At 37.7% G+C, this 21,614-nt stretch overlaps 1 protein-coding gene across 6 annotated transcripts in view; it reads right to left on the bottom strand.

Annotated features, from left to right (window-relative positions):
* cacna1eb (calcium channel, voltage-dependent, R type, alpha 1E subunit b) overlaps positions 1 to 21,614 on the bottom strand; it is a 65,262-nt gene that overhangs the window by 19,160 nt on the left and 24,488 nt on the right. For all 6 annotated transcript variants that reach the window (XM_016669766.1, XM_016669768.1, XM_016669770.1 and 3 more), the window contains 18 exons: positions 15,639 to 15,742; positions 12,066 to 12,224; positions 9,823 to 10,013; positions 9,626 to 9,729; positions 9,423 to 9,538; positions 8,190 to 8,243; positions 7,824 to 7,904; positions 6,724 to 6,933; positions 6,451 to 6,563; positions 6,000 to 6,112; positions 5,348 to 5,479; positions 4,992 to 5,061; positions 4,461 to 4,578; positions 3,528 to 3,595; positions 3,343 to 3,410; positions 1,019 to 1,804; positions 357 to 619; positions 13 to 139 (listed from right to left, as the gene is read on the bottom strand). In XM_016669766.1, coding sequence (XP_016525252.1) covers positions 13 to 139; positions 357 to 619; positions 1,019 to 1,804; positions 3,343 to 3,410; positions 3,528 to 3,595; positions 4,461 to 4,578; positions 4,992 to 5,061; positions 5,348 to 5,479; positions 6,000 to 6,112; positions 6,451 to 6,563; positions 6,724 to 6,933; positions 7,824 to 7,904; positions 8,190 to 8,243; positions 9,423 to 9,538; positions 9,626 to 9,729; positions 9,823 to 10,013; positions 12,066 to 12,224; positions 15,639 to 15,742 — 2,877 coding nt within the window. The remainder of the gene's footprint in view (positions 1 to 12; positions 140 to 356; positions 620 to 1,018; positions 1,805 to 3,342; positions 3,411 to 3,527; positions 3,596 to 4,460; positions 4,579 to 4,991; positions 5,062 to 5,347; positions 5,480 to 5,999; positions 6,113 to 6,450; positions 6,564 to 6,723; positions 6,934 to 7,823; positions 7,905 to 8,189; positions 8,244 to 9,422; positions 9,539 to 9,625; positions 9,730 to 9,822; positions 10,014 to 12,065; positions 12,225 to 15,638; positions 15,743 to 21,614) is intronic.

Genomic DNA, 21,614 nt, shown 5'->3' with positions numbered 1-21,614 from the left:
GTTGCATTTTACGGGTTGGAGGCTTTGAAGATGAACATGCTGTCAGGCGCTACGGCTTTAGGAGGCATCGGCGGTTCCTCATCCTCTGTTTCCTCCTCTTTCTCATCAGACTGGTACGCCTCCAACTCTTTGCTGTTCTCTAAAATAACCCAGAATGTGAGAGAAGACCAAGAGGTGGAAGTGAGTTTTTTTTTTTTTTTTTTTTCATGGACAGCTATGACAAAGAATATTAACCAAAAAAAAGACTAGTAGCTACTAAATTTAGAGTTCAGAAACACCTACACTTGGTGGTACTATTTTTATGATGCCAGGTTTAATGCAGTATGACTGCAGGGGGAAAGGAAACACAGGTCTACCTGTGACAGGAGTGAGCTCCAGAAGGGGCTGTGAAGACATTTCAATGGCCACGCTTCCCTCCGGGTTGGACTTATCACGCTTGATGGATATCTTGCGTTTCTCCGCCTCGATGGTACTCACGGTGTACTCTTTTCCCTCTAAAGCGGGGTCCGTTGACATGTTCTGGCTCAGGGATTCATACTGATCCCTGCAGCCGCCCTCTCCCTGCTTTGACCAGGTGCACTGCGGAGGGTCAGGAATATCGCTGCTGGGTGTAGCATCTCTGTTTCATCGTAGAAAAAATATTTCAAAACATAAAAAGGCCAAAAAAAAAAAAAAACAACAACAGAAAAACCCCCACAATATTTTATCATAAATGAACTGTTTAAAAATTTAAGTAAATTAACTTGAAGTTCATGCTTTCTTTGTTTTTGTTCCTCTTGATCAAGGGTGATTTTGCACTTTAAACAACAGATCTAAGTAAAATAAGCTTGGGTCTAGCAGTTGCATCAGTAGATATTTAATGAGTACAGAAAAAGATGACAGAGACGTTGATTTAACTTTGGACTGAACTACCATCATGTAACATAAAAAGTGTTGATGTTACATTTTAGATTGTGCAAACAAGAAGAGTTAAATAGCAAATAGCAAAAAAAAAGATATTTCACAGGAACTTCCCTACCTTCTGCACTCTTCACCGACTTCTGCGTATGGATTGACAATGCATGTTCCGTCATCTTCCTCCATCTGTGCACTGTTCTGTTGTCCTCCCTCTCCTTCACCTCTCTCACTCTCTTCTCTGTCTTCCTTCTCCTCTCTCTCATCAATGGTCTTCCTCTCTTGACTGAGCGACCGTCTGATATGTAGAACCTCACGTGGGGTCTGTGTGCAGTCCAGACTCTTGGCTTCAACCCGGGCTTCTCGGTGACGGTGGCGCCTATGGCGGGCTCCTTCTTCTGGCCCCTGACTGGACCTGAACTTACGGGCCATGCGGTGCCTCCCACCGCCGGCGGTCCGGTGGTTTGCTCCTGCTGTTTTCTCCTCGCTCAAATTGACGAGAGGCTCAGCAGCTGGAGGCTCCAGCATTGGAATAGAGACGGACATCGGGGGCTCAGGTAGGGGCATCTTCACTGACATGGGAGACTCGGGCAGGTGAGCCGGGCTGGTCTCTTGGGAGACGGCGGGGACATGTTTGGGAACGGAGGGAGTCTCAATGTTGTCCTCTGTGGGACTGCCAAACAGCTCCTCTCTGCTTGCCATTTGACGACGCTTGCGTAGCTGGTTGGCTCTCTGCTCCCACACGGACATGTTAACTTTTCTCCTCCTCTCCCGGCGGTTAGCAAAGGGTCTGGTGCTGTTAAGGGGCTGCTCATCTGGGGGCCCCGATGCACAGTCAGGTTCCTCTGGGAAATTGGGCCGCCCTCTATGGATTGCACGTTTCCTGTATAGGTAGGGCCTTCTTCTGCCACTAAAACGTCACAACACAAAACACACCTAAATATGGGGGCAGTAACCTGTTCCATACAGACAGATTTAGTGACAAGAAACAAACATACAAAGATCCATTTGGCAAACCAGCTATCTAATCAGAAAATGTTTGGGAAAAAAATTAAATAAAAGTTGCAAAAAAAAAAAAAAAAAAAAGGGCAAACTGTCTCTATAAATTAATAATGTCTGCTAATTCTTAACAGAAAATATTCCCATGGAACAATGTGCGAAAAAACATCCAAAAAATGAACAATAATACCTGGAAGGAAGGGACGGATCAGAGGTCGAAAAAAAGGAGAACAAAACCCACAACGACAAAAAAGAAAATGCGTGGGATTAAAGTGCAAACATTGTGTAACATCTACAAAATAATCTCAGGAATCGATTAGGGAACTTAAAGAAAGGTCTGTGTGACAGGGATGCATTCAGTTATACTTACTGGTGTTCTGATTCTTTTGTTGTCCGATGAGTGGTCATTTGAAAACAAGACATTAGTGGTTTACAGCATACACTGAACTTCTGATGTGGCACAGAACAAAACGAGAACATGGGAAGCAGAAATGGAAGAGGTCATCTGGACAACATTCAATGTTGTAAAGATTTCTCTAACCGTAAACACAGGTCCCTTCCAACAAATTAGGATAGCTTCACAATGTATATTTATTTTGGCTCCATGCCATAGTTGCACTGATGGAGTAACAAGCAATTACTGAGTGCATATAATCTACTGTATGTGATCATAATTTAAGATGATATTTCTGTATTTTAGCATCCTTTTGCTGTTGGTCTTATGAATCTCATTTTTTGGAGAAGCTGAGTTTTATCAGTTTTCATCTGCTGCTAGTCATTATCATCATCATCATCACCACCAACAAAAAAAAATAGAAATATACCACTCTGAGTAATGGATCAGTACACAATATTAACTTTGTGTTGAATAATTGAAATATATATATTTTTTCTGTGATATTTAAATTTTATTAAGACATACTTGTGTCTGCATCAAAATAGAAGCTCAAAAATTGCCGAGTTGAGAGACATTATGAATCAAATAATTTTGTTCAGTGCCACATAACAAGAATATAACAAGACAACAAGATGGAACCAGAAAAACTCACATTGATAAGCATATTAGTGGTTGCAACACATAAATGACTTACACTTATATATGTTACACACAAATGATACGTACATATTCAAAGCTAAAGCAGTCACAGAGTTTGAAAGATCTGTGCTTTTTTTTAAAGCTGTTATGTCCATATGTCCAAAAGTAAAATATCAGTATTTTTTAATATTGATGGGGGAAAAAAACGCATCAATCCTGCAATATTATTACATGAAGATAGGAGTTTATTTTGTCTCCTTTAGTAGTATTTTCTATCATTTAGATAACAAATCGAAGAAAACAACAAAGGTTGATCAGATCAACCTGAGGTTTGTTTTGGTTATACGCTAAAATATCAATGGATTCTGTCTTATTTTAAAAAGACTGGTGTAAGATGTAAACCAATAACTTACTCTGATATCAATCCGTCTCTTCCTCTTGCATATCTCTGATTGAAGAACTCCTCTTCCTCTTCTTCATCCTGGGGATACAAATGTCATAAACAACGATTTGACATTTAAAGTTTTAAACACGAAAATACATGAAAATGAATAATTTTTACAAGTTCGCACAATATTGTTATAAAAAAAATGCAAACCTTGGTTAGTTCCTGCGCGTTTGCCAAATTATCCACAGCGATAGCCAAGAAGACATTAAGTAGTGTGTCTGTCATAGAGGTTGTTAAGGATTGGCTAGCAAAAGATTCACCATCTCTTCTGTTTAAAAAAATAAATACTACGATTTTAAATTTGACACAGGATATATCAAGATATACAGCTTTTATTTGATTTCCAAGTCAACAAGTTCTTAAATGCCCAGAAGGAATTCAGCGTCTTTATTAGCAATATGAGAGCAACATGAAAATAGTTTGCTAGAGAGGCAGTCATTTAAAATGTAGATTTTCTTATCTACATTACTTAATGACATTAACAGCAAAAACTGTACATTTTCAGGTAACTGGTGGACATAGCCACAACAGAAAAACAATATGCAGCTTCAATTATATCTCAGACTGGAAAACAAGTTAGCTTGTTTTAATCAAGCTAACATGAGCCTACAAAATTTAGTCCTAACTGTTTTTGTTTGTATTTTTTATACCACATCTATTGTTTTCAAGAAAATATAAATCACAGAGTGTTTTTTTTCATGCCACAGAATAAGTCAAACCCATAATTGAAAATTGGTGGTCAGAATACCAAAAATGCACAAATCTTTATTTATTATTATTAGTTTTATTCTTTGAAGATAGGGAAGATAGTTATCAATAAATAACTCATGTCAGTGATAACTGAATGCAAACTTCTGACAAAAACTGTAACAACTTATTTCCCCAATATGGCTAAAACGGACTATTTTAGTTCATTTCACTGTTAATGCTTTTCTATTTTTACACTGTAAAGCCGCTCTTATAATTGAATTTTTCAAGAATCCATTATTGCCACTTTTATCTGAATACTTTCAAAAGTGATGGTGCACAAGGGTCCCGGTTACATCACAGCTCTCTGGCCACTTCTGAGGTCAACAAGGATACAGTTACCGAACAGAGTGAGCACTATGAAGTAGATGGATGACCACATGCCGTACTGAACGCCTCCTTGCGAGCGGATCCCATTATACATCACCTCGTTCCAGTCCTCACCAGTCAGAATCTGCAGGTAATTAAAGGCGCGGAACATATAGCAGAAATAATTACACAGCTCAGGCCTGATTAAAGCCAACGTTGGCTTAAAAATACTCCAAACCGCAGACGAATCCCCCCCTTTCCGATAACAATACGGTATTAAAAAGGGTGACGAGCTAATAATTACTATGTGTGCTGATCAAAACACTCTTTCACAGTGCAGTTGGTTGAAGCAGATCTGATGTGGACTTGTTCACGTTTCCCTTGTCTGATATTCATGTGCGCATATGTGTGCTTGGATGTGTGGGACGATCGCGGAGGCAGGGGGCGGAGAGCGATTGAGCAGAGTTGTTTAATCTGCGCCTGGGGTGAGAAATATCCCAGGGTGCAATGTGTCATGGAGAGCAGGCAGGATGGTGGGGGGATCTGTGGGAGCCAAACCTGAAACACTGTCATGATGGCAGCTGGAAACGTGTCAAAGTTGGTGGGAGTGTAATCTTCAAAGATGAACCTAGAGGGAAAGCAGATAGAGAGGCAGGGTCAGATATGACCAAGGAGGAAGAACAGGAGGAAGAAAAAAAAGAGGAGGAAGAGGATGCAGAGAGTTATTTTCATCCAGACATAACGCTTCCTCTCCTTCTTCCCTCTAAGAAGCCATTGAGGAAACTGCTGTTCCATTTTTAACCCAGTAAATACTGTTTCAGAACGACAACTCGTTTGGAAGTGTAGGTTAAAACAAAGTGAAAAATAGAAACTGGTTTTACAGGAACTCACAGTAAATGGAAGTCGGTTCATACCTCCCTCCAAAAAGCTGCATCCCGAGCAGTGCAAACACCACAGTGAAGAGAAAGAGAAGAAAAAGCAGGCTGATAATGGACTTCATGGAGCTCATCAGGGAAACAACCAGGTTCCTGAGAGAAGCCCAGTACCTGCCAAAAAAAAATAAAAAATTGACATCAATTTCTCTGAAACCAGAATTTCTACAAGGTCTTAAAGTCATTAAAGATTTTAAATCCCACAGTTCTAATTTTGGACCTTAAAAAGTCTAAAATGCAGACAGATTCTTTTCTTTTTTTAATCTACAATTATGCAAAAGACTTCTGCTACTGAAACTGGCCTACTGTAATAGCAATTATACTGCCACTAATATTGGAAACAGGGATTTAAATAAAGTAGCCAAAATCTGTTGTAAAAAACTGCTATGTAGCTTTTAACATAATATATAGATTAATTAAATTTAGATATCATATAGGTGTAAAATTAAGTCACATGAGCATCTCTGGCTATTAGGTAAAAAAAATGAAGTTATTATGTTATGGTATTTTTAAAGTCTTACATTTAATAAAGGCCTGAAGAAATTATAAATCTATCTGACTAAAACTTTCTGACCCTCACAGTGACATGTTTTCTCACTTCATTTTTGTTGATTTTGAAGGCTGTCAGACTCACTTGGTGATCTTGAATATTCTCAGAAGTCTCAGCGCTCTCAGTACACTGATGCCAAACGACATGCCGGGCCTAAAAAAGCCCCACACCACCTCAAAGATGCTGCCGATAATGACCTGCAAAACATGTTACACATGAAGAAGGAAAGCAAATTATGCTCCATGACTTTAATCTTGACCGTTGTTAAGAAAAATATAGCTATAGGAGGGATATGTTCAAGTCTTACTAGATCAGGCAAAAAGCATGCAATGAGTTTATAGGTGGGGCTTTATTAGTTTGAGATGTTGTTTAATTACAGTCTAAAAGAATAACTGTTTATTCTAAGTGATATATCAAAGTCTTTATTATGGAGCAAGAAATTGAAACATTAATGTCTATGAAGCAAAAAAATTATTATTCTGTTTTTGTTTTTCTACAGTCACATGGAGTCAGAATAAAAGACGAAGGATCTCACCCCACAGTCGAAGCAGTTGAAAGACGAATGGAAGTAGAGCCGGAAACCCAGACCGTACATTTTCAAAAACATCTCAGCCAGAAACAGCCCCAGGAACACAAACTCTGCATAGTCTGCAGATATGAAGAGAACCAGAACCAGTCATGTCAAAAAGCTCAAACGAGGCACGATAAAATCACAAACGGCTCCATCGTTAAACGTGACCTAAATTTTTCTCTTCAAGGTGTTAGTTAAAAAGAAAAACCCTGTCAGCTGTTCATGATTGAAACACACAGAGGATGATGGTCAGCCAGTCAGGCTGGTCATGGTGCACGATGGCCACGCAGATGGTGTTGAGAGCCACCAGACTGAGGACCATCAAATAGAATGTGTCTGTCTTCACCATGCGGCGGATGGAAATGCGCAGCATGCGCTCTTTACGTCGCAGGTAGGCAGCTGGGCCACGACGGCCGCTGCGAAAGTTCATTCTTGATCTTGACATGCCTAGAGGTGGGAAAAATAGGAACATCGATGAGCAAAATAAAAAGATTTTATGCCTTAATTAAAAAATTTAAATATGAAGAAAAGGATCCTCCACAATTAGAGACACCCCTGGTGAAAATGTTTCAAATTGGTTTAATACAATCTTAGTACAAAACAAATCCCACCCTTTGCCAGAGTGTTATATTAGGATTTTTTTTTTCAGTCCCTTTCCACTCTGTTCACAGTCTGTGGTGGCAAGATAAAGCTCGTTAATAATGACTTGAGTGTCATGCTTTCTTTTCTTTCTCAATTTGAAGAATGACTAATAGAAATGGACCTCTGTGTCATATTTGTAAAACGTGAACTCAGGTTGCTAATAAAGAGCCCCAAGATACTTTTGATAGTCTTCTTTGTGGGCTTTTGATAAATATGCCACCATATTTATTTTCTGAAAAATAAATAAATAAATAAATAAACTCATTTTATATTTTAATGTCAAACTAAAAAATTAACTTAAACTTAAGGATGTATTTTTCTAAAAAAAAAAAAAAAATTGTGAGATTTTTCTAATACGATATTTAACGATATGATATCCAATATACTTTTCACACAGGGCACCAGTAAATGTGTAACATGCTGTTGCTAAGCAGGTAAAGAATGAGACAACAGCAGATTAGACTACTCTGTAAGTTTTGAAGCTTAGCTGCCAATAGCTCTTTATTGCTTATATAATGTAGACACTGTTCATATTATGTTCTGAATACATTTTATTAGTGAAAATCAGTCAAGCCAACATTTTACCTAGATTAAGATTTTACAGGTCTTCCAGGTTATTTGAACTGCCGGTCATTCAGTTGTCCAAAAAATTTCTACTGTAAGTTTAAAAGAAATGAGAAATGCCCTTGACTTACTGGCAGTGGACATGTCTGTGTACTTGTCACTTCCTGGTGCGCCTCTCCGTGCACCTGTCTTTTTACTTGCTCGTTTTAGCACTGACAAAAAAAAGTAACACAAAATGGAAGAAATGAACTTCTTGTGACAATTTTATTACGATGTTAGCACCACGACAAGTAATAAATCAGCGGCAATGACATGATAACCAGAATTCTGAGGCCAATTGAAAATACAATCATTGAGTTTGAATTGTTACAAACACTAACAATTCTCTAATTTGTTTTTTTTAAAAGTTAAATCCAATTTAAAATTCATTGAATAAAACAAGACATTGACAAGTGAAAAGTCAAAAAGAAAACTTCTCCAACAACATAGGAACTTACCATCTAATGGGGATCTGCCTGAATTTTTATTCTCCTCTGCAAGCATGACTTCCTCTGTAATGCAATAACGCTGGATGTTACATACAAAGCAACAATTCAAACCATGTGAAGAGGAGCTTTACAGTTCTCAGGGATAAATAGTTTAGCATGTCTACAAACATTCGCAGGAACTGATGTAAGCTCTACCTTAAGAGGCCGGGTTGACCTTCTCTGAAGAGTGATTTCTCGATCTCTCTTGTATTCTGTCTCTCTTTTCTCCTTCTTCCCACACTCTCCCACATTTGTGCACACATAACTATGCACAGCGTCTACATCGCGCACACACTCGGGCATGTAAACAGTGAGATGCGCGTGCACATACGTACATGCACACAAATTTAAGTCAGTGAGTCAGTATCACCTTTTTCTCACCCTCTGCTTGCGTGGGAGACAAGCAATGTAGAATGCCATTACAGCACTGCGTGTTTGTGCTTCTCAACTCGGCGACTCTGATGAAGATCTCAAACCCTGGTAGAGGAGTCACTTTCCAAAACATGCCAGGGCTTGGGTAGTTCACGCAGCTTCGGTGAGGTTTAAATCCAAAGTCTTTAAACCTTCTGTGTTTGAATGTGCCGCTTTCCTTGAGATGACCAACAAAGCCGTTGCGGCGACTTCTTCGTATTCCTGCCCATGTCTTTTCTATAAAAAGGTACAGCTATCCCAGTGATTCTATGTTTATCAGTGTGTCTTTTCCTGGGGGGAGTCATTGAGCTATTGCGTCCATTAGCAATCTTGTTATTTGTCCTAATGAAAGTTACACTTGACTCTACCGTTGATTGAGTAATTGACAAAGCTACCACTGCCATTAACTTTGTGTTTTTGTTTTTCTTTCCATAGAAAATACTCATGGCCAAGACTGTTTCAAATTTGACTCTATGCTTGAATTGTATTGGAATGAACTGAACTGATCTGACTTCAAATTGGACCAAATTGGATTCTATGTAGCTGGGTATTAATTGAACCTGATTCTCTTATAAAAAGCACCAAGTTAACATTTGTAAATATAAACCACTATAAGCCACATAATGAAATCTAATCATTAAATTAAATGTTCCGGCAAAGATGTGTAATTTAATAGTGTCCAAAAAAAACTATTTCCAAACTTGCTATTGTTTAGGAAAACATAATAGGTCACAGTTCTATCACACAGTACTGCAGAAAAGCAAGATGCAAAGTTTTTCTTCTTCTTAGTACCTGCCCTGTCTATCCAGGCTCGGTAGCCATTCAGTTCTCTTTCCACTTGTTGCTGCCGACGTAACTTCATGAAGGCTCTCCTGTTCTCCACCCTCTCCCTTTCCTTGGCAAATTCTCTGAGGAGGCAGGAAACAGCTGTCTTACTCCACTATGCTGACACCGAGACATTTTTTTCTTGCAAACACAGGAAGAAGCCCACTCACCCTGACAGAACTCCCAGCACTAGATTCAACACAAAGAATGAGCCAATAATGATGAGAGGAATGAAGTACATCCAGTTCCATGTGGTGCCCAGAGCATCATTAGTCTGCAATGTCAGTAATGTTCAAATGATTAAAGATTTGACAGTAATCAGTCTGATGAGTCATGGTTCTTAATCTGACTAAGTGTACGGACTCACATTATAAAGCACAGCTGTCCAGCCCTCCATGGTGATGCACTGGAAGACGGTGAGAACAGCAAATAGAATGTTGTCAAACTGCGTAATGCCGTCATTGGGCCCAATCCAGGTGTCGTTGCAGTCGTACTTTTCCGGACATTTCCTCACGCCGCATGCAAATGCCAACTCTGATGAGTCAACAGTCTCATTATCTAGAAGAAATAAAGCACAGCTATTCCGTATGTGTCACCGCAATGCATTTATAGTACATTCAGCAACGCTCGCATTGACATGTTAAATTTTCTGATAGACTAAGCGCATGATAAAACTGAGTAATATAGCAGAGTTAGAATGACTAAACTTCGAGAACACCAAACCAGACATTCCTTTGTATTTATATTAGCTTTAATGTTGCAATTTTTTGCAACAATGTCTAATCTGTTCACTGACAGTAAAGCAGGTGGTAAAATTAGAATTATTAAAAAAACAAAAAAAAAAACAAAATGCCTTCAGATACAAAAGTACTATAGAGCACTCTTGTTTAAATCCACCAACTGTCTGTTTCACGTGTTGGTGGTGAAAAAAATCTAACAAACAAGATGAGAAAGTGTGGTGTTGTTTACTGTACACCCATGAGAGACAATGACCAGTTTTAAGAAAAGGATGTTTTCTCTAATTAGACACAGTTGCCAACAAACGATATATTGTTGTCCACCTCCACTCAAATCATGTTTTGTTTTTCCAACTTCAGCACGCAGCGTGACCATGGCTCTCTGCCAACATGTAGATGTGTGCCCCACACGGATTTGGCACAGTCTGGATTGCTACATAGTGAGCCAATGGCCATCTTGTATGGAACCCATTTGGGTTGACTAATTACTATATCTGAACTGGGGCAGTAAGGCACTCTATGTAGGTCTCAACTGGGTCTCAAAAAGGATACTGGGAAAATCTGCTCCTGAACAACGAATGCAGGAGCCATATGGGTCAATTTTTGAATTGTCTTGCTATTGGGCCATTATGCAATCTACAGTCAGTCATTTCTGGTGCACATTATCGAGCCACTTTTCCATCTAAATGGGGCCCATGAGTACATTTTGATGAGGGTCAATTTATCACTTTGCTGATTTCTTATAATCAATTTCCATTTTGTTTGGAGTCTTTTCCCCATGAATATTACGGAGTAAAATTGAATACTCTTCCAACAACTGAGGTTTACCATGCTAAATTCAGAATGTATAAATCCTATAATCATCCTACATCCTTAAATATACTCCCAAAAAGTCAAAGCAAATAGTAATTAATAATAATAAAAAAAAGTGCAATTTACAGTTTTATTAAGATTATCGAGATGTATAAAGTACCTTTCAAAAACATTTATATCTCCTGGAACCTTTTTGTCAAGTGAGAACCACAAGCTTCACTGTGAATAATTGGGATTTTATGTTATAGATTAACATAAAGCAGCACATAAGAGACACAATACGTTGAAGTTTAGGGCAGTAATATGGTAAAATGTGGAAAACTTCAAAAGGCATAAATACTTCTCCAAGGGACTGTATAACTCATAACTCATAAACTCAGAAGATGGGGAAAGAAATTTATTGAATTTTTCCAAGAAATTGTAAACTTCTTGTTAAATAAATGTTTTGTTTTGTTTTTTTTCAGATATCTGCTCAATAATTTAGCAGACGCAACCAGAACTAGTCAGGAGGGATTTGCTTTCTTCTGAATTTTGTTCAGACTCTGCATCTAAATCCACGTCCAGCTAGGCAAAGACAGTAAATGCTATGGTGTGGTGTGTGATTACAGTGTAGTTGTTGACTAATTAAGCGGTATCTAAATCAGCCAGCAGAAACTCTAATAATACCTCTGAGTTTGCAGCTACTGTAATCCATGAAGCCCTCAGACAAAGATATTCACACCCTCTCTTTGAGAAAATTGACTAAACCACATGTTTGGCATACTTGCTTGTAAATTATTCACAGCTGGTCATAAATAATCCAGAAAACAAGCCCTGGGGGTATTAGTTTCTACCTAATGGTTTGGAGAAACAGGTGTACTTCAAAACAGCATGTCAGAAAAGGAACTCAAACCAGGATTCAGAATTTCACTCCCAAGTGGATGGATCTCATGCGGCATTTAAATTGCTCCTATCAACTCACACAGAATTAAAGATTTTAAAAATGTATTTTTCTTCTTTCCAAACGCCTGTTCTCATATAATTTAAAGATGACGTTATTTGCATTGTGTATGAGTTTTACCAAAGATGTCGTCCGATGGGAGGCAGGTGTGATGCAGTTTCCCACTGTAGAACTCCAGGCCAATGATCGCAAACATGAGGATGGCAAAGAACAAGAGAAGGCCGATCTGAAGCAGTGGGATCATGGCCTTCATAATCGACTTCAGCACAATCTGTAAGCCTGTAGTAAGTGAGCAAAGAGTGAAAGAAACAATCACAATTAACACAATAACAATATCCTTGCATTATTATTGATATGATTGTGTTACAAAGGCGTACCACAATTTTCCTCAGCTTTTTCAGAGCTTCTCAATTTATTACCTTTTTACTTTCAATTATTGGGTTAGAAAATGCACAGTTTCAGAGTTTGAACAAAGCAACTTTTTCTTAAGCTTCATCTTCTAAGACGAACAAGCTTAAACCCTGAGGCTTTCAACTCTGTACCAAACATACTAAAAAGCATAAAATATAACTATTGTATCATGAAAAATGTAATAGGATATTATCTTAAAAGGATGCTCATCTTGCAATATAGAATAAAAAATGCAACTGGATTAGGTTGTGTTAGGCAAAGACTGTCTGCTTTCAGACTTGCAGAACTTCTCTCTTACTCTTAGAAGAAGACACCCTCTATTTTTGTGTGTCTCTATCACTGGAACTAAAAACTATTTTTAGAACTCATAGTTATACATTCTTGCCTTGGAGAAGATAGTCTTTCTATATGACAGCAATCAACTGTGAGGGCATTGTTCCAGACAGCAGGTGTGTGCGGTGAACCCAAGAGAGCCTGGGGGTGAACTGAGGTGAAAAGCCCAAAAAATGATCAATATGCTTTTTTATATGAAATAGTAACTTACTAAATAATAATGAAGAAATGTTTTGATCAGTTTATTTGCTGCATTTAAATATTATATTCTCTATGTACGTGTATTTGTCGAAAAATATGAGTAGGAAGAAAGCAAATTTGAACTTTAAATAGGCCCTACGGTTCATTAAAAGACATGAGGATTTTCCCAGGGCTGGGTCACTGGCAAGGAAATCACAAAGCAATTTCCCCACAGACTTTTGGAAAGAAATTAAAAGAATGAATGAGAAAAAAAAGGCTTTACCTACACATATAGATGGTTTGAGCAGAGCATATCAGATTACTAAATTATAGCAGAAACATTATCGTGGTATTTTATTGCTGTTAAAAGTAATTCATTTATTGTCAGTCATATTGATAAGAATGGAAATGTGGCTGTCTCCACAAGAGGTCTGTGAGATTGTGATGAAGCTGGATAACAAGGCTTTTGAGAGCATTTCATATATGCTAGCAGGAAACTCTACCCTCTGCTTGCCATATCTTTTATAGGCTTCCTGACACGGTAGAGTCCAGTATCTCTTTTTGTTCTATGTGTAGACGGATGATCAGTCAGTGCTTTTAAATGAGTGATGTTTTAGTCTCTTTATTTTTTTTTGGTCAGCTCAGTACTCAACAAACCAGCACAGAAAAAAATGTTTGCTGAGAAGCCAAAACAAGCCTTTTGGCAAATTTCTAAAACATTTAAATGTCAACTGTTTGGAGTCTTGCAGGACTTTTTCATTATGCAATGACTTAAAGTGGCTCTGGCCTAGGAAGCAAACATTACGCCGCTGGTCACTACACATCCAGAAAACATCCACAGCAACTTCTGACAGATATTAAACGATCCAAACGTTCTCAAAGAGTAGAAATGATTACATGTTTATTTATAGATTACATGTTTTGACCAGACCAGTTTATTGTCCAACTACAGTTCCAAGCTCCTCCTCCACCCTGTCCACTGTGAACCCTCAACTATCAAAGGGGTCAAAGTGCACTTGGTCCACAAGCTTTTTTAAAAAAAAGTTTTTTACACTCTGTGTGACAAAGCTGTCCACCACCCTCCTGCATTCTTTCATCATCACCACTGATGAGTCCAACTTCCACAGAGCCGTGACTGACACTAGTCTTTAGGGAAACATTATCTGGTCTATAATACTGAAAAGGTAGTAGAAAAAAAATTACATTCCTTTTGTATGCGATAGAGAGAATGTCTTTCACACAAATAAAAGTCTAGCAATAGATGTCATTGGAATGCTGGGTTAACCTGAAGTGATGCACACAAACAATTTAGGCTTTTACAAATTTGTTGAATTTATAGCAAGTTCTATTGTATTCTATTCTGTTTTATTTATTATTATTACTATATTATTATTATTATTATTTAAAACTTAATCTCATTGAGTATTCCAGAATACTCATTGAGATTGAGTATTCTGGATACTCAATGAGAAAAAAAGTTTTATTCACAAAACTATTTTTTTCTCAACAGGCAGCTTGAGAACCAAAAGTGAATCTCAGATCTGTTTTAAATGGTTCACATGTTTTTGCTCTGGGAAAAAAAAATTGTATGGAAAAATACATTAAATATCAATGGAGTGTGGCAGTTCTATGCATTTATGCAGTAGAAGGTGATAATGCCCTGTAATGTGAGCAGACACCCACTGTTTTACACTATAGAAGAAGAGCAGGAAAGCAATTTACACTTGCTAATTGAGCATAACAAAATGCCCTCACTGCACAGACTACATGAGATATGGATTGTCTTTTAAAGCAGTAGAACAGCAGTTTTCATTTATTTTGCATGAAAACACCAACTTAGATGTTACTGAAACGTATGTTAGTCTTTAAATGACTGCTTTAAAAAAATAAGTGCTAAACTAAGCTAAGACTCAAACTAAATTTTTAATGTAATTATCAATTTATAAACTTCTTTCCTTTAAAAATGTATTTTAATATTTCTGTCCCACTTGTCCTGGTTTTAGTTCGTCTTCAAACTGTTTATTAGCATTGGCACGCTGTGATATTCCTTGTTATAAAATCTGGTTCAAACTGCACCACATTTTCAATTAACAGAATTAGAACGTTGAAAATTTTCCACAATTTGGGTCACACTATATGTGTATGCTGATGCACCGTAACAACATTTACGCTGAACAAAAAGATTATTTCTACAGGCACCACTGTAATAACTTAGGGTTGTAATAATGTGTCTTGCATATTTTAGCACATTTTTGCAAAACTGTGATAATACTGATAATTTCATAGTGTGGATGTGAACCTAATGCAGGTGACCCTGGTGAAAAGAAGGGATGCTTTCAAGGAGTAGAATGCTGGGAAACACTGATTTAAACAACAGGTTTTGATATATTTATATATTTAATTCACTCTGAGCTGATTGGACCATAAGGGATGTCTGGGTTTTTATAACCTTCTATTTAACAGCAAAATAATGTAGTGTTACTTTTCTGCAATAAAAATACGAACAGATAAACATTTGTGAAGCTATGTTGTTTTTAGTGCTTTTTCAGTGCAAACGCCATGTAAATCATTCTAACTACTTTATATTCCTGTTAAGAAAAATCTGACTGCACAAGAAGATAAGATTGTTGTAATAACTTGTGTAGATTATGCTTTCTTTATTGCAGTGCTTTAAGATTGGTTTTCTTTCATGCAGATTATATTTCTTCCTTTACTGAAGAAAACATTCAGGCGCAACATCTGGTGGACGAAGGTCAGTAAGTAACTCACTGGGTATCCCAGAGACGAGCTTGAGGGGTCTTAGGACTCGCACAGCCCTCAGGGTCCGAAGATCAACAGGGATGTTCATGTGGGCTCCAGCGGTGGCCAAGATCCTAGAGGAGGCAAATGTATTAATATGGCATGTACTGAAATAAAGTTTAGTGTTGGGTATGCTAGTTGCAGTACATTATTGTATTTACACAAACCAATGACTCATTTTTGACACAATATGCCACAGAGACATGTAAAGCACACCCACAGGCATCTAAATCTGTTTCTAAAACTTTCCTGAGGTCAACAATTTCTGTGCGTGGTGGCTGGAAAAACCTGGTTTTATACATTTGCAAAATAAAACAAAGGGGTTTAGAAACTAACCATTTACTTAAAAAAGGGAAAAATCAAATTGTGAATTTGTTACAGAAAAAAAGAAAAAAAGAAGAAAAAAAAACCCCGAGACAACTGCACAGCCGGCGAGTGGTACAGTATTTTCATTAAATGTACCAGACTCGCATGGCGAGAGACAAAGAATGCACAACCACATACACCTGGCAGGCATTTCTACTCACATCTACCCACGCACACATCGATGTGCCTCCACCTCCACACAAACACCGAAAAACAGCATCAGGAGCAACTGACTCGCTGTAGCTTACACAAGAAACCACATGTGGATGTTTCCCATAAGAAGGCCTAACCAAAATACCTCAAATCCATAAATTGTACTAGAAGTAACCCAAGAGGAAGACAGGTTTAAGCCTTAATTCTTTAATTAGGAGAAGTTCAGGTCCTATTGTTATTTAGCTGTACAAGCATTTAAAATTTACTTCAGAAATTAGATTTATTTATTAGATGTCACCATTTTGCTGATTGCACACACATGCACGCATGCACACCTATGCACACACATTTAGACAAACAAGCAAATATACAAACTTATAAAATCTTTGGATGGTGCCGGGAAGTGTGGGGGAGGGTATATATATATGTGTGTGTGAACAGGGAGTAGAAAGCACATGGCAGAAACTCAAGTGTAAACCCACGCAGAATCTCTCCTAAAAGCAGTGGGAGGGAGAGAGGCCAAGCGAGCGAGTGAATGAGTGAGGCCGTGCTCGCACTAATGCGGAGAAATCTGAAAACGCTCTCACCATGTACAGAACCTTTTTCAAAAAGTTCACTGCAGGTGCAGAACGCTGCGCGGGCTGACCGCCCCTGTTACGATCAATCTTCAAAGATTTTTCAGACTCATAGCAAACTAAAGCAAAGCAGCATTCTTAAAAGAACAATGTGGTTTTCACGATGCAGACAAAAGGCTCTTTAAGCATAAACAAAAAGTAAGGGGAAAAAAAAAAGGTTTTAAAACAATTCCAAATTTTCCAAAACGGTGAAAAAAGAAAACAAAAGGAATTGAAAAAGCCGAAAGAAAAAAGGAAAGTTTTGAATTGTTTTTAAATCATACCTCTTCTGTCATTTTATTGAGAAACTTAAAACATGATCAGTTTTGCAAAGCTGTAAGTGACATAGTGTAACTGACCTTTGACCCTCCCCGACTTGTTACTGTACACTGTTAGCTTATTAAAAGAGCACTATGACACACCCATTGCTAAACAAAAATATTAATTGTGTAATTTCTAAATCTTTCCATCTAGGAAAATAAACACTCTTAAATTTGAAAATGCAATTGCTCTTACTAAGGTAACACTGTTTCAGTTAGATTAGAGCTGAATGTCTGACATGCTGCTGACTGAGCAGATAGTCTGATTAATAACCTGGGACTTTGTGGGGTTCTTGTTGTTTGTGTTTAGAACAAAAACATGTGTACCGTTCTCAACCATGAATGTCATATCACTGCACTGTGCAAACCTCCCCACCACTCCTGCCCCAAAAAACAACAGAATTGAATTGAACAGAACAGTACGCTTTGCCGCAATTCCTCCGTTATCACCCTTGAATGTTTGAGTCGTGGGGTTTCATTTGTGTTCTTGTTTTGATAATTTGCCCAATTTGTTCATATTTATTATAAGACTTTCCATTGTGTTTCTGCATTCATTATTGCTGGCAGGGTTAATTCCTTTGCATTTATTTATTTTTTTATTTTATTATTATTTTTGTGTTCTGTTCTTTGTGCGTTTGGATTTTGTTCTCTTTTATCTGGAGACATTTTACAGTTGTCTTGAATCCCAATTCTTCGAAAGTGTTTTTTATTTACCTTCCCGCAGTCTGCCAGTTTGCTCACCTTCACACCTGTTTCCTATCACCTGATTTCCTTCATTCTGACACAGCTGCACCTCATTTCACCTGATTGTGTTGTCATTTCCATGTTTGAGTATATAAGCTTTTTTTTCTCTCATTGTTCATTTCTTCAGTTACCATATTTGCCTGTTTTTTGGTTCCAGTTTCATTCCCTTGTTACTGTCAAAACCTTGTTACTGCTTTGTAAATTTTGTTGTTCTTCACTAAATAATTTTTTTATGTTCCTATTTGCGTTTTGGTTTTGCTTCAAATCCATATAATCTCCTCACACTTATCATGAATGTGGCGACAGTGGAATAGAAAACTCCCTTTTAACAAGAAGAAACCTCCAGCAGAAACCAGGCTCTGTGTGAGCGCCCTCCTGCCAATACCGACTGGGGGATTGAGGGGAAAAAGCCGACACACACAAAAAGCACCAAAACAGAACTCCAGGAGTGCTTTCCATGATAGTGAAGAAGTAAAGAGTTACTGAGAAGCAGTTGCTCTTTTATTGGCTTCATCTAGGAAACAAACACAGGTAAACAGATGAGATCTGAGCCAGTCGTGAAATCTATGAGATTCACTATTATATAGTTAGCATTAGCAGTAATGGCTCCTGCAGTTGTTGTTTTTTTTTCTAGGAGAGAGACAGGTTTTAACATGGAGGGCATAAATCCATAGAAGAACGTTTATTTGCCTGACTTTCTTCTCCCAATGCTACTGACTTTACAGAAAGATATGAAAGGAAATAACTGACAAATCAGAGTTTTAACACCTTCCTGCATCATTGAAACCAGCTGTTTGGCATCATTACAGTTTCTCAACTAAAGTGATCATGGTAAAAAATAAATAAACAGATGCAGTGAATGGAAACTTTGTATCATCATGGTTTAGCAGCCATAAATTAGCTTGCTCTATGCTTATTCATTTTTTTTCAACAGTGCATCACCTCACTGTAAACATAATTAGTACAGAAAAAAAGAGACGTTATGGAAAAAAAAAGAAGAAAAACAACTGTTTCATGCCAATATATCTGAAGACATTCCCATACCACTGTGCTCTACCAAAGAAGAATAAATCACAGAAAATGGATTGAAATAGCATTCATCGATCAGAATTCTGTCAACTTTCAACGCACTTAATTATACATCAGTCAGACAGAGACGAAGGATGTAGTCTTGCACGGTTTCTATAGTTTCCTCCTGTGCATATGCGTCAGAAGTATTGCTGCACACGTCAGCATGGCTGTGCTCATGTCGTTGCAAACCGCGGAACTAACAGCACAGAAGGGAGCGCTGAAATTCTATGTCATATTTGAAAAGCTGAAATATTTGGTGGCACAGCTGCACACGCGAATAATTGCTATTTCTTTGCGCAGTTTATTAGGTTTTAGTGAACACAAATGTAACAAGTGAGAGTGTGTCAGACAAAGAGATGACACAGCGAGAGACACTGTGACTGAGAGGGAGCACGGCAGTGGGAGTCTGTGGAAACGGCCTTCAAACCTCACACACAAAACAAAGGCAGGCAGCTGCAGCAGCTCCTTCAAGGCTGCACTTCGAGCGCAAACAATTCAGGGGAGGCTTGCTCAAAATTAAAACAAATATGCCGTTTGTGGTAGCTGATGAATCATCCTTACACACACACATACGCAAACACAAGCACACACGCGCACACACAAACAGAGGTCATTTTATTCCATTTAGATACAGCTTTCACACAAACTGTTTTTACTAAAACAATACGCAACATCAGATATCAACATGTTTTCCAGCGCATTATAATAAGACCAATAAAGAGAGAGAAAGAGAATCAATATTTCCAAAATTTATTTGACTCCTCGATTGTATTTCCATCCTTTGGAGACATGCATCACTCAAAAGACAATAAACAAGAGTATTAATTTTCAGAAAAAATATGGATCCTGTCTTTATAAACAGTTTCAGTGTAAATTGCATGTTGAAAATGATCTGTTTCCATTCTTATTGACTGACCATATTTAGTTATTTTTTACAATATGGTGATACCACCTGATCTTGGATGTTGGAAGACTTCTTTGTCATCACCATTAAATTTTATTCCCTCAACAGACTTTTTATCAGATTAAAGTCAGCACTAAAACCCATCGATATAAGATGAATTAAAAGAGACATGATTCCTTTTTTGAGAGCTGACAAGTGAAGTTAGGATTGAGGTCGATTATTTGGTAGATTTACAGTGTTCCAGTTCATTCCTGTGCTGTTTGTTCAAGTATGTATATGCTTTTAGCAAAGTGAATCGGTGCATTTTATCCAAGAATATATAATCATCTCTGGAATAAACATTTACAAAGGCAGAGCTTTGCAAAAGCTATTCAAACCTGTTTAACTTCTTTGCTATAAACACAAAAATCTAAAAAGGTCAAATAGACCACCTTCAGAGGTGAACAATTTTTTTTTTATTATTATTTTAGAACAGACTCTTTGAAAAGAATCAAAAATAATTTAATTTCAATATCAACTGTAATATGTCCATTCTGAGAAAGCCATTAGTAAAGTTCTGAAACTGGTAATAAGCAGATTACACCAAAGTCAAGTTGGAAATTTAAGTGACAACCTCAAATCCACCATCACACAGAGAGGCTCGTCTCTTCCTGGCGGGCTCTCAACAACAAGTACTTTTGCAGAAATTGAAGCAAACCGACTCTGGAGAGACTGAATTCATTACATGCACAGAACGAGCCCTCTCCCACACACCTCCACCTACACGAAGAACGCCACCAAAAACTACAGTAATCAGCAGCAACATTATGTTGTTGCTCACTGTTTCACCACAGTGTTGCAGACACTAATGCACAGATAAATCAACATCAGCACAATGCACCTCCATGGTAAGGGTATTGGAATTATTCTGGGGGGAAAAAAAAACAATAATGTGTTAGCAGCAGTAATATGCTCTTGTTGAATTGTGACCATGTAAAAATAGGCACTTATTCATTGTTAGTCATATAAATAATTACTGAGTGTATGTATAGTGTCACAGGATCACAGTATACTAATTTTCCTCTTCATTCATGAACAACTGATTGGAACCCATTGATATAGATTAAATATATTGTCTACATATTTAGGCCATGGTAGAGCGTTTACAAACTTGTATTTTACCAAATCACTGTGAGAGCGGCATGCAAATGAAGAATTCTGTTCAAACGAGGGATATTGTTTGTTGCTTTCTGCTGGCCTGCAGATTGTTTTTCACTCATAAATAATGCAAATATGTCAAAATACATGCTGTCAATGCAAGAACAGTCATCTTAAAAAACACACACACACACACACACACACACGCACACACACAGAAGGCTGATCTATCACCACCAAACTGCTGCAAACCAAACAACAGAATTTCCAGAGCATACTTCATGCATCATGCCCTGCCTTCTGCGACTCTGCAATGATTTAAAAATATTTTTCCCTTTAAATATTGTAAACAGAGATTCTAAGACTTCTTCTAGGATTTGAACAGTATTCAGGGGGGTTTTGGTCTGGCATTAACATCCGTCCAATGGGATCAAATACAGTCAGCAGAGTTCCAAGAGCTTAAAATACATAAAATACGCATTAAAATACGATACAAGCTGAATGATCAATAAGCTGTATCAAAAAAGAGAACACACACCCTAGCGTTACTGTAGCATTCCACCAAACAGAGAAGACATGAGGAAATTGTAGTAAGTTAGATATATCTTTAGAAATAAAAGAAAACCCATAACTGTTT

The sequence above is a fragment of the Poecilia formosa genome, unplaced genomic scaffold, assembly GCF_000485575.1.
Source record: "Poecilia formosa unplaced genomic scaffold, Poecilia_formosa-5.1.2 Scaffold27, whole genome shotgun sequence".
NCBI lineage: Eukaryota > Metazoa > Chordata > Actinopteri > Cyprinodontiformes > Poeciliidae > Poecilia > Poecilia formosa.
The sequence above is the reverse complement of the archived record's forward strand: the minus strand, read 5'-3'. Positions and strand labels throughout refer to the sequence as shown.